General features: G+C 45.7%; 1 protein-coding gene across 1 annotated transcript in view; it reads left to right on the plus strand.

Annotated features, from left to right (window-relative positions):
* Window positions 1–13,501, plus strand: part of ncanb (neurocan b) — a 167,750-nt gene that overhangs the window by 59,732 nt on the left and 94,517 nt on the right. Inside the window, exons 6-9 of the mRNA XM_031786172.1 lie at window positions 824–951; window positions 1,549–1,842; window positions 2,526–3,407; window positions 9,851–11,053. Coding sequence (XP_031642032.1) covers window positions 824–951; window positions 1,549–1,842; window positions 2,526–3,407; window positions 9,851–11,053 — 2,507 coding nt within the window. The remainder of the gene's footprint in view (window positions 1–823; window positions 952–1,548; window positions 1,843–2,525; window positions 3,408–9,850; window positions 11,054–13,501) is intronic.

The raw sequence follows: 13,501 nt of genomic DNA on the forward strand, positions 1-13,501 counted from the left end.
TGTCATTCCTCATTACACTCCGCCATTTTAGCCAGAACTATCCCTCAACAACCTTTCATGTCCCTTTCAACCTTTCATGCAATTATTGGGAAGACGTTTGAGATAGAGATGTGTCAAAATATCCACACGGACGTTAACTGTCCTACACACGCGCGCTTGCCGCCTCCCATTATGTCTGTTGATGACGGATAGTCAGTGTGTGTGGGCGGCATGCACGCGCGCGTGTGTAGGACAGTTAACGTCCGTGTGGATATTTTGACACATCTCTATCTCAAACGTCTTCCCAATAATTGCACTGGAGAAGCAGCTTGCATATTTCTCCTCGACAGCTTTCCTGAGAGCTGCATCCTGTCCTCTCCTCTCCTCCCCACCTGGGACACATATAATTGGTCCATCTCCAGAGCTACTTGGCTACACATCAATGAGGAGGCAAACGTGCAATTAATAATGTAAAAATAGAGACATCAGCTACCAGGATGGAAGGCTGAGATAAGAGATTTAGCCATAACATTGTCTGACGAAAACTGTTGCAAACCGAGCACATGCATGATTGCAGCTACTGAGTGTGTAATAAGCCTTCCTTCCTTCCATCCTTCCTTCCTTCCTGTTGTCCTCCATAAGCCCCTGTATGCCTGTATACATAATCTCTTAATCAGCATTTAGCCTGTACCCTCATTGCTGTTTGAATCAATGTACTTCAGAGTAATTGCACAGTCGGAGCCCGGATATAGATTGCTTTTCGCCCCCCAGCCGAGAGGTTTCTGGAGAAATTCCTGATTTTCTTTGGCTCCCCTCCTTCCTCTACCCCTGCCTCTCTCCTCAGGTACCCTATCCAGTCTCCCAGGCCTGGTTGCTATGGCGACAGGCAGGACTCACCTGGAGTGCGCAACTACGGCAATCGGGCCCCTGACGAGCTGTTTGATGTCTACTGCTTTGCAAAGCAACTGCAAGGTAGGAGGGAGGCGTCAATTAGATTTTAGTCATGCAAGACCCTGCAAATCCCCAGACGCCCCAGGAGCTACGATGCTGGAACCGCCTGACTCATTTTGAGCTGTAGCTGGGTGGTGAGTTATACTGCCGTGGCCAGGATCAGAGGAAACTTCTACAGAAGGATTGAGTCCTATCCACAGCAGGTGCCATTAAAATAGCACTTGGGAACCTGGGTAATTTGTTACTGTGCAGAGCCAAACCGTTCAGTTAATAGTGATACTGTAGCAGGAAGTAGGTCATTTTCAGAGAGTGTCATTATTGACACCTTGCATATGACTGGGCTATCTAGCTGGACAGGATGGGTGTCCAGTGGTATTCTATGCTTCTTACTCTGGGTCGTTGGTTTATTGACCTGTTCAATCTTGTCTATAATCACTTCTCATATTACATTCCACACCACTCTATTCATCTCATAATTTATTGTAATTATATCGCCCCTTCTTCTTCATATGGTACTCCCATCCTCCCCCGTTGCACCTGTACCTCCCAAACCTCTCTCTTCCCCCCACACTACCTCATTTTTACCTCCGTTTCTCCATCTCCACCCTCCTCTCCCAGGTGAGGTGTTCCACTTGTCTGTACCAGAGAAGCTGAGCCTGGCCACAGCCTCTACCCACTGCCACGCTCTAAATGCTCAGCTGGCCACGGCAGGGCAGCTCTACCTAGCTTGGCAGGCCGGCCTGGACCAGTGTGACCCAGGCTGGCTGGCTGACGGCAGCGTGCGCTACCCCATAAACCTTCCCCGTCGCAACTGTGGCGGGGATGATCCAGGGGTGCGCACTGTCTACCACAACGCCAACCGCACCGGTTTCCCAGTAACCACCACCCGCTTCGACGCCTACTGCTACCGAGGTAATGGCAGGGTCGCCATCACCATGGCAACCGTCCTGTTTAATTCCTGTTAATTAGTGCGTGTTGTTTGTCTCATGCATGAATTAATACAGAGGGGATTCAGTGACATTTTGGTCCCTTCTGGGATCTGAAATCTTCTACTGTAGCAACCAGCCAGTGTCTGGTATCAGCATCTGCAAGCTTTCAACACAGACTTAGAGACCCAGCAGAGTTATGTACACTGGCTGTAGCCTCAATGTCCTTGCAGTGTCATTCTAGAGTGTTTATAATGTTACTGGACCACTGGTGATTTGTCTAACTTAGTTTCAAGTTCACTTTGGAACGATTGTACACTCCTGTGTGCTGTGTGCTTGGATTTGATTGTGTTTGTGCAGTGTGTGGTCTGCATTACCTCCTCGGCGTGTCATGGAGGATGATTGACAGGGACTAAATTGATTACAGACGTAATGAAGGCTTATCTTAGACTTTTCCCTAAAAGAAAGTAACCCAGAGAGAGAGGAAGAACATGTCTATATGTATTATTTATACTTTATTATTGAAACAAAACCAAAAACAGAGGTCATCAACATATAAGAATATGGACGATTCATAGCTTATTGCAAAGATGATTATTTAAAGCCCATGCCTTATTGCCAGGAAAGCAAATAAGAATGCTAATATATATTTTTTTTATATAATTCCAGAACGTGATGCAGGAGTCCAGGCAGCCCAGCCAGGGTTCCTCCAATACAGAGAGCCAGAGAACAACTCATCAGACACTGAGCCCCAGCGCTCTGACCCCTTCCCCAAACCCTCCACCTGGACTGGCATCGTGGACCTGGACAAGGAGGGAATCAGCTCCATCGCTAGAGGCAACGAGTCCTCTGAGATCTCAGAGGAGCATGTGGTAATCCACCTCCGGCCAGGGGAGGGTACCCAGCGCTGGGGAGAGGAGAACCAGGAGACCCAGGACCGATCCAAAACTGGAGCCCCTCAGGACGCCTCCTCCAGCCCTAAGACCAAGACCAGTACCCTGAGTCTGTCTGCCCTGGAGAGTCTGGAGACCCACGGAGGTTCTGCCCAGGAGGAGGTGGAGGGTGAGGGGGAAGTGGAGGGGCGTTTCGGGTCGTCCGACTCCCCTCTTTCCTCCCAGACCTCTCCAACGCTCCAGGCTCAGACTGCCAATAGCGTTCTCCACAGCTTCGTCAACAACCTGATGAAACCCTTCAAGTATTGGACAGGCTCTGTGGAGACCGACACGGAGGCCCCTCCCCCAGCTACACCTGCCTCACTGCCCGAGGGGACATTAGCTGTGGCAGACCAGGTACCCCCAGGGTCGGCTAAGGTCAACCCCACCGAAGGGAGGCCCAATCTTGGCAGCAAAAGAAGCACTGACAGTGGCGTCATGGAGCATCGGAGCGGAGGCTCCTCGCTCAAGACATCCACCGGTGGGCTCACCAGCTCAGAGGAGGGTCTGACTGAGCAGGAGAAAGAGGTGGTCCCATTTGGCCCTGTGATCCTGTACACACAACCAGGGAGGGATCCAAGCGCATCCCTAACCAACCCTTCAGCCTCCTCCTCTAATGGTAAGAGCCACCTGCAATCCATCCATCAGAGAGGCTGTGTGGCTTGTCTGAGTACACCCTGTCTCTTTATAATGTAGTTCATTACATTTTCTCTCTAAAAGTCATTTTCTTTTTTCGTTCCTATTTCCGAGGCATATTTCCGGCCTCAGTATTTTCTTCCAAATCAATGGCTTGTGTGAAATTGAAAATGCGCTGTTTACGAAGGCAGGACATTGAAAATATGGTTTCTATGGATCGCCAGCTATGGTGAGGTTTGTTTCATACTGTTAGACACTGTCTCGGGACAATATTTATGCGAGAAACATTCAGCCACTTTGTGGAGGACAATGGAAGTAGAATAGGAAAATTATTCCAAAATGATATTCTGCATTTCAGATTGTTGCTCCTAGACACCGTCTCTGTGTCACAGATGTTAGAATTTCCAGAATATCAAAACATTACTCCCATTTCCTTCTTTGTTTTTCCCAGGGAGAAATTACATTGAATTTACATGCACTTTGAGTGTATTTTAGCACTTGTTCAGAGCCATCCTTCACTAAGCCTGCTTCCAGCAGAGGTGACAAATGCAGTGTAAAGAGGAAAATTAGAGCAGAGAGCGAATCAGGCCAAAGCAATAGCTGATGTGAATAGATAAAAATAAGGTCTATCTGGAATCAGGTCGCCATGCTGAGCTTGTGTGTGTGTGTGTGCGCGTGCGTGTGTGTGTGTGTTTGTGTGCGCGCGCATCTGTCTCTCTGTGTACATGTCTACGTCCGTGTGTAGATGTACGTGTGTGTGTGTGTGTGTTCATGTCTACTTCTGTCTGTTGGCTCAGTGACCAAAACCCCAGTTAATTCTCCATAGAGCTGAGCTAGGTGTGTGGGTCGTAAAGGTCACCATATTGGGATATTCCCCACTTGAGAGCCCTGCGACTTCAAACCACAATCAATAGCTGTGATTCCTCTGCTGTGCAAAGGCAACCAAGCAATGTTTAATCATACGGGCCACCACTTACACAACACAGTCACCAGGGCTAAGAATAGAGAGAACTAGCTTGTCGCGCACAGAGGTGTTTAAGTTGGTTCAATAAAGGTAGGGCCCCTTCTATGGCCAGGACGCCTTGAAACCAAAAAGCTAATCCCAAGGTGTTAATGTTTTATGCTGGATGAAAATATAGCTTTAGTCTGCATACATTATTCACAGCCTCTTTCCAATTAATGCAGGGCTGGCTAGGTGCTCATTGCCGCACTCTTTGCCATCTACGTCTCCCCCATTTAGGACGGCCCTGGGTGAACGTAGGCGGTCATTATCAATGGCGTTGATGAGCGGAGGGAAACCGTGAAGGACAAAAAGAAGAGAGGAGAAGAGGAGGCATCAGGAAGTGGCTTTTGAAGTTTTTTAGGAAGCTGTTTCAATTGATACATCCTCTTAAAGTGGTATCGCTCGCTTGATATTAACTACTTTATTGAGCACTGCGGGGCTGTTACTTGCATCTCTGAAATCTTCATTATCGATACTGCCATTTTTATTATTCTGTCTGGCGGGAAGCTAGGGTGGAGAATTGTGAAGAAGCACGTCTCAAGTAAAGTGTCAGGAAAGACATTGCATGTGAATCTTGACACTTGAACCTCAATCCCTAGCTTTAGCAAAGCATCGTGGGAATAAATCATTTCGGTAAAACATCACATTCCAGACAGATGAGTGTGACATGATTCACACGCCACATAATAACTTTTCCCTGTCATCTTTACTAGCCATGTCTTACTGCAAGTGTGCTAGCGCGTGTGTGTTAGCGTATGTGGTAGTATTACGGATGTCACGCTTCTTGCTTAGCAAGTACAGCTTCCTCCTGATTCATCTCAAAAAGAGGATTGAACCCAGGACCTCTGCTTTGCTAGCACACATGACCACCCTCCCAAAGCGTGTTACCAGTCACGCCATGTGAAAAGCTAGCACAAGTGGGGACTCTTCAGGCTGAGGAGTAGATTTCACACATCCCCATATGCTACACTAGCATGTGTGTGTGTGTGTGTGTGTGTGTGTGTGTGTGTGTGTGTGTGTGTGTGTGTGTGAGTCCGCGTCCATGTGTGTGAGTCTGTGTGTGTTAATTAGATGCCGAATCTTACAACAATAGTGCTGAGACTGCATTAATATAATGTGTCCCGGAAAAGGCTTCAACCCTTCTCCCGTTATGCTTTGTGACCTGAGGGTTCGACTCTGCTTGTTTACCCCAGAAAGAGACGGATAAACAGCTGATATACAGCACCGCTGTCACTGAAAACCCACAATGGAGCACATAATTGACTTGCCTCGATTTAGCCGTTTGTAGGCAATTTATCACAGTACGATGATGTTTGTTTTGTGTTGACTTATTGTAAGCCTAAACTCACGGCAAACGACAGCAGTGAAATATGACATTCATAATACGGGGCCTAGCATGAAATTATCGTAACGCATTCTGTGTATAATATGCTCTTTTTATTTAATATATTAGCCATTAGAATAGATCATCCGACTTGATTAATTTATTTAATCACTCATTATCTCATCAGTATGTGAAGGCAAAGTGGTTAAGTAGCTATTATTCCAATAATTAATTAGATAATAACACAGTCTACATCTCTTATGTAAATTAATCCGCACTCGTATAGTACATAGGCGAAGCCAACATGCAGACCTCTGAATAATTTAGTATTTTTTAAATATTTCATTTGTCGACATATTTGTGTATGTTTCTACCCACAGTAATTTGTTGTATTATGTAGTACAACCAGAGCCCCTGCTGTGGTGCTTTGCACCTCAGAGAGCACTCTCTGCTGTTCTGTGTTAAGCTAGACTTAGAAGCTGACTTTGAGGTACTCTATACTGTACAGTGCCTTCAGACAGTGTTCATACCCCTTCACTTATTCAACATTTTGTTGTGTTACAGTCTGAATTCAAAATGGATTCAATCTTCTTCTTTTTGTCACCCATCTACACACTATACCCCATAATGACCAAGTGAAGACATGTTTTTATACATTTTTGCAAATTTATTGAAAATTAAATACAGAAATATCTCATTTACATAAGTATTCACACCCCCTTTGCTATGCCACTCCAAAATTGAGCTCAGGTGCATCCTGTTTCCTTTGATCATCCTTGAGATGTGCATGACAGAGCAGAAACTATACCATGAAGTCCGAGGAACTGTCCGTAGATCTCCGAGATGGAATTGGAATGAGGCATATATCTAGGGAAGGGTATAAAACCATTTCTAGTGTGGAAAGTTTCCAAGAGCACAGTGGTCTCCATTGAGAAATGGATAGAATATGGAACTACCCAGACTCTGCCTAGAGCTGGCCGTCTGACCAAACTGAGCAACCATGCAAGAAGGACCTTGGTCAGGAGGTGACCAAGAACCCAATGACCACTCTGACAGAACAACAGGTTTCCTTGGCTGAGTCTCTATAGCACTTCATGTGCCTTTTTTGCAAGCTCCAGGCGTGCTGTCATGTGCCTTTTTCTCTGGATTAGCTACCACCAGACAGAAGCCACTCCTGAGAAGAAGGCACATGACAGCACACCTGGAGTTTGCAAAAAGGCACGTGAAAGACAGACCAAAAGGCAAAAGAGGATGTTGTCTGATGAGACAAAAATGTTACTCTTTGGCCTGAATGCAAAGCGCTACTGTATATCTGGAGAAAACCAGGCTCATCACCCATCTAACACCATCCCTACCATTAAGCATGGTAGTGGTAGCATCATAATATTGGGATGCTTTTCAGCGGCATGGACTGGGAGTGGTAAGGATAGAAGGAACAATGAAAGATGCCAAATACAGGCAAATTCTTGATGAGAACCTGCTTCAGAGTGCAAACCTTAGGGGTGAAGATTTACATTCCAACAGGACAATGATCCCAATCATACAGCCAAAGCAATGCTGGAATGGCTTCAGAACAAGGAATGTGAAAGTCTTTGACTGGCACAGCCAAAGCACAGACTTGAATCACATTGAAAATCTGTGGAAAGACTTGAAGATTGCTGTTCACCACCGCTCCCCATCTAACTTAACAGAGTTTGAGAAAATCTGCAAGAAGGAAGAATGAACAATCAAAATCCCCAAATCCAGATGTGCAAAGCTGGTACAGACATACCCAAGACGACTCAAAGCTGTAATCGCCGCCAAAGGTGCTTCTACAAAGTATTGAATCAGGGGTGTGACTGCTTATGTAAATGAAGTATTTCATTTTCAATAAATGTGCAAACAATTCTAAAAACATGTTTTCACTGTCATCATAGGGTATTGTGTGTAGACGGGTTTTGCGTTTTGAATCCAGGCTGTAACACAGATCTGTGTGTGTGGTGTATGTGGTGTATGTGGTGTATGTGTATGTAGGCACCTGACCTGAACCATAAGAGAAACTAGGCATCTACTACCCCACTATCAGATTAGGTGGGGCAATGTAGCCTGTTTTTTGCCTCCTCACTTTTGTTTTGAAATCACCATCACCCACTAATTCAATTTTTTGCAGATTAAGTGTTTATCGTTTACAAATTAGCCAATGTTCTCTTCTCCTCTCGCTATGGCGATCACAAAAGTGATTGCTGTCCTCATTATGAAATTAGCAACTTTACCCTGTATAGATAAAAATGAACATATACACTGAAGTTTTTAAGGCAAAACTACCAAAACTATTGCTGATGCTGAACCTGAACAAAACAAAATAATATATATTGTAAACCCCTTTTAGCAGGTATAGCCAGATGAGAGATGTCTCTGATAGCTTACTTTTATTCTGGAAAAACACAAATGTTAACAGCGCATAGATAACAATAACCTAGCAAATTACATAGGATGTCACTCAATTAATAAGCCTAATATCACATCGGAGCGGCAGGTGGTTAGAGCGTTGGACTAGTGACCGGAAGGTTGCAAGTTCAAATCCCCGAGCCGACAAGGTACAAATCTGTCGTTCTGCCCCTGAACATGCAGTTAACCCACTGTTCCTAGGCCGTCATTGAAAATAAGAATTTGTTCTTAACTGACTTGCCTAGTTAAATAAAGGTAAATTAAAATAAAGCCATCTTAGCATTTGAATACTGAAGGTTACGTGCAGATGTGCAAGATCAGGAACAGGCCGCCTACCTGGAGTTGGTAAGCGTGCGAGACTGGGCACAGTTTCACTAGGCTGTTATTGCCTGGGGTTGTTCAGCATGCTTAAATGACTTGCAGATCAGTGACTGTCAACACAGTTAAATGCAGTTCAACACTGAAGGGGAGGACACATCAGTTGTCACAAAAGATGAGAGGTATTTTTGGAAGGTTAAAAGAATTGAATATGAGCAACAACAACAAAAAATTTAACCACCGATTCGTCACGTTTCAATCTATTCTGTGACTGATGCGTGCTACATTTGGATCGGTTTGGGATCCGCAGACCAATGCACCGGGGACCAATGCATATCTGTGAATCTTTACATCCCTACTGTCTAATACAGTAATACCCTGAAGAGATGCACTACTAAAAAGCAAGCCACACAGTTCGTCTGAATAATTCATAGTGTAGATACAGTATGGTGTAGTATATTAACAAGAAGAAGCAAAGCGGTGTGCTTAATCTGAATAAGCAATGGTGTAGATCAGGGTTGGGGTCAATTCCATTTCAATTCCAGTCATTTCAGAAATTAAACCAAATTCCAATTCCATTTGAAATGTTTTCTCATTGAAAAGCATGGAAGATAATTGGAATTTCAGTGCATTTGCTGGATTGTCTGGAATTTAAATGGAATTGACCCCAACCCTGGCGTATATATTGTATAGTATAGGAAGTCAAATAAAGGATATTGTTTTTTTACACGTTTTTACTGTTGTGTACAGGGATTGGTTGACTGTAGCTTGGTTTGGGGTCTAGTAGAGTTTCTATGGAATGGGAAAAGAGACAGAGTATGAAGTGTGAAATTGCCTTGGCCAAATTCTCTTCATTTGTGTGCTGGGCCTGATATGCAATGTGGGTCTGCTACTGCGCTTTGTGCTGGAATACAAACAGCTGCACCATTATTTGTACTACGATGGAATAAATGAGAATAAATATTTTCACAGATTTAGCAAGAATTATAGTCAATTGTTGCCGTGAATGAGGGTTTGCCTCCAGCATACAAATGAATAACCATCCTTCCTGGGGTTCTTCTATACAACAACCAATCACCATTTAATATCTTACACTTTATTTCTGTTTGCATATGGAAAACCCTGTACACTATGTCACACATCTGGGTATAAAGATATAAGAATGGATAAATAATATAAAAAGGATGATACATAATGAAACTCGATTTTAATTATTTAAATATAATGACTGCTGCACTGGAGGCAGCGTGGCAGCCGTCTTTTATGATTGCTTATTCAATGTGCATTTAATTAAAATAATACAACCGATTTCCCTCCCACTCTAAGTTAATGAATGCGTGTTGTCCCCCTGCAGGATTCACAGAACTGGGGCCCGGTGGTAGTAGCAAGACTGTGGAGGCTTTGAATGTATCAGGAGGCCCCCACCATGGCACCAGGTATGAGCTGGCTTCATCCCCAGGGGCCCCGGCACAAGCCACAGGCAGCCAGCTGAGATGGGCCCTCAAGGCCATGAAGGGTTCTAAGCTTGTGCCGGAGGGACACATGGCGTACGTGGGGAAGGATTCCACCTGGGAGCCAATGGAGGCCAAAGCAGGGCCCCTGGAGGTCATGACCATGCCAACCAACCCAGAGAACTACTCTGGCGAGGGGAGGGACCAGGATGAGGACCACAGCATCCCCCATGACGTCCTAGAAAGAGAGGAGGGGGATAAAGAGACAGAGACAGAGGGAAGCGGGAGAGGAGTGAACGACTTACCAAGAGGCTTTGGATCTAACGGTAACAGCAATCCAGCCAGCGGTGCCAGCAGCAGCACAAAGCCTCCTGTGTCTGGAATGAAACCCACCCAGACCCAAACCCAGAGCCAGACAGTAGCAGAACACACCACTATCTCCCAGTGGCAGCTGGTGGACCAGCCCACCACCTCACCTGCAGCTGCTGCTTCTGCTGCAGGCTCCAGCCAGGGTCCAGGGGGAACCGTTGAGGAGGCCAGGGGAGAGATTGTCTATGTCCGACGCCCCACTGAGAAACTGCTTCCAGCCACCTCCAGTAAGAAAGGTGGCTTCTCCCCTGTGATCAGGAAGCAGAACCTGAACACAACCAGAGTGACTGAGAGACAACGCAGCCTAGATGAGGCCACCACACCTGGGGTTACCTCAAGACCTGCAGCCCCTATGGAGCCCCTGACCACCATCAAAACCTCCACAGCAGACACCCAGAGAACAGATTCTACCAGGGAGCCTCCTATCTCTATCATATGGGTTCCGGTGGAGAGAGAGAAGACAATCAGTACCACACCTCTGACCAGAGATGGACCACAAACGGCCACAGCTTCCACTCAGTTGACCACGCCACTGTCCATTCTGAAGAGCAGCTATCGTGAGGCCGAGTCCAGGTTGGCCGTTTCAGAGTCATTCGTGGTGGGAAAAGGGTGGAAGCCTTTGGGAGGGAGGAACCCCAAATCTAAGGAGGACAAAACCCTTGTGACCACAGAGAAGACAGAGAAGAACCCCTTTGGTGTCATTGTGCCCACCTGGGGCTATGACCTCAACCCTTCAGGTAGGTTCTCTATTGTCTATATTACCATCAACATTATCAGCTTTTACGTAATCATGCTGTATAATTATAAAATCTATTCCTCATCATAATATGCTGCTAATCCGTAGGAGGGGATCTGACGCCCCACGATCGATTTCATGATGTTGCCGATGCTCTCGCTCTCTCGCTCTCTCTCTTTCTCTGTCTCTGTCTCTGTCTCTGTTTGTCTCTGTGTCTCTGGCTCTCTATGTATGTATGTATGTTGGGCATCAGAGAGTGCTGCTGTAAACAAAGAGGGGCTGTGAACTGGTTGAATGGAAACAGCCTTAGTGTAGTAATTAGAGGGTCAGGGTTAGTGCAATTAGGCAGGCTGTGAGAGGCTGAGCTCTTAGGCCCCGGCAAATCAATGTTGACGGAATCTAGAAGATGCGAGCTGTAATTGACTCTTCCCCACCCCGTCTCTCGCCGAGCGAGGCCCTTGTCTATGTTCATAAGGATACAGCATGTATAGACTTGTAAACATTGAGTCACCCTGATGGGAATGGGGTTTAATCTTTTACTCCGCAATGAAGGCAGGAAGGGAAGGTAACATCCTTGGTTGAAGAGTTTTTTTTTTCTCTTGGCCTCGTTTAAAATCCACACAGTAGGGCTGACTTCCTGCTTAGAAAGTTCTAGTGAAATATTTAAATACCTATTTCGGTGCAAAGTTCATGTCCGTGAAAGGAACACTGATGTCCTATGTAGAATAAATGACTATGAATGAATAATGTAGCATAGCACATCTGGTAGCTGCATATCTTGGAAGGCATGCCTCAAATGTCCTTTATCACTGTACGACTTTGTTTCCTACATCCAACCACATCCAGCTGGATTGAGTGAGTGAGCAGGTAAATAAAAGGGTAGATCAGGGCCCAGGGTGAGGGGAGAGAGAGGGATGAGAGGAGGAGGACGAGGAGGAGGGGCAGTGTTTGTCCTTTCTTACTTCTGCAGGTGGAAGTTCATAAGCCCCTTTAATCAATGATCAGCTACTGCAGTAACACTGTCCCCGAGCCCCACAGCACAGCCCAGATCTGTCCTGGAAAAATAGCCTTGCTCTCTCTCTCTCTTTCTATCGCTACCTCTCTCTCTCAATTTTAATTGAAGGACTTTATTGGCATGGGAAACATATGTTTATATTGCCAAAGCAAGTGAAATAGATAATAAACAAAGAGAAAATGTACAGTAAACTCGCTCTCGCTCTCGCTCTCGCTCTCGCTCTCGCTCTCGCTCTCTCGCTCTGTCCTTTTTGTTGTCTCTCTCTGCCTTCTTCTCTCGCCACTCCTTTTTGTGGTCTCTCACCCACCCCCTTCACTCTCTCTCTTTCTCTCTCTAGCTATCTCATCATGATATCAGTATAGGGTATTGTTGTAATGTGCTGGTCTCAGCCTCCTCCCCTTAACAGAGGGTTGTCTTTAATGGAAGCTTCTCTAATGTAAAACATGTAACGTGTGGTATTCCGTAAGGGAGCTGTCTTGGCCCTACTGTCTTCTATTTTTACGACGTCAACCTGATAGTGTCTGGTGTGTCCTGTCTGGTATTGGGGGACAAAATCAACATGCACGCGACGGCGCACGCGCTCAAGTGGTCAAGTCAGCATGTAAGGGGTTAATTACTCTTCCTCATTTGCATAATGTACCATCTAAAGCTAATTTACTCAGTGACATTAGGACAGACTATCTGGAAATGGAGGTGGAACTACATTGTTTTATATTAAAGTATACTGCAAACGGGTTGTAAAAGTCCTCCGCCATATATCCACCTCCTTGTTTACGATCTGCTTCGTACTTCACAAGGTAACCCTGCAGGAAATTTACACAGAGACTCCCAACTTGGCATTCGTGTGCAGAGAGTTATAGAGCAGAAGGAGAAGGAGGTGTACAGTGTGCAGCCTGTCTTTCGGACCCTTAAATTACCAAACACCAATCTGAGACTCTGTCTGAGAGGTGGCAAACAGGAAATAGGAATTATGGCCTCCTTGGCTAAAGCTTTGCCAAGGCTCTTAGATGGATTAGACCCACCGCACATTAATAACCAAGAAGCCCTGAACTGGAGTGTTACATTTCGGTTGGAGAAAACAGCTTGGCATACTGTATGGCCCCTGTTTGCGGATAGTGTCGATATGGATGCTCAGTTTGTCTCCAGCCTTCGTACGAGACCTTGATACTGTGGTGTCTGTCTGGCTCTGTGAAAGGCTGTGCTGTACCCATAGACCTAAGAATACAGATTTTCTTTGTCCTGTTTCTGTCAGTGTGCCTCTTCCAGTTCCTTCAGGTTTATCTACACTGCATGACTTCTCGTTGAACATTTCATACCAACATCATGGGCATTAATATGGAGTTGGGCCGCTCTAACAGCCTCCACTCTTCTGGGAAGGCTTTCCACTAGATGTTGGAACATTACTGCTATAACAGCCTCCACTGTTCTGGGAAG

The sequence above is a fragment of the Oncorhynchus kisutch genome, linkage group LG13 (assembly GCF_002021735.2).
Source record: "Oncorhynchus kisutch isolate 150728-3 linkage group LG13, Okis_V2, whole genome shotgun sequence".
Classification (NCBI taxonomy): domain Eukaryota; kingdom Metazoa; phylum Chordata; class Actinopteri; order Salmoniformes; family Salmonidae; genus Oncorhynchus; species Oncorhynchus kisutch.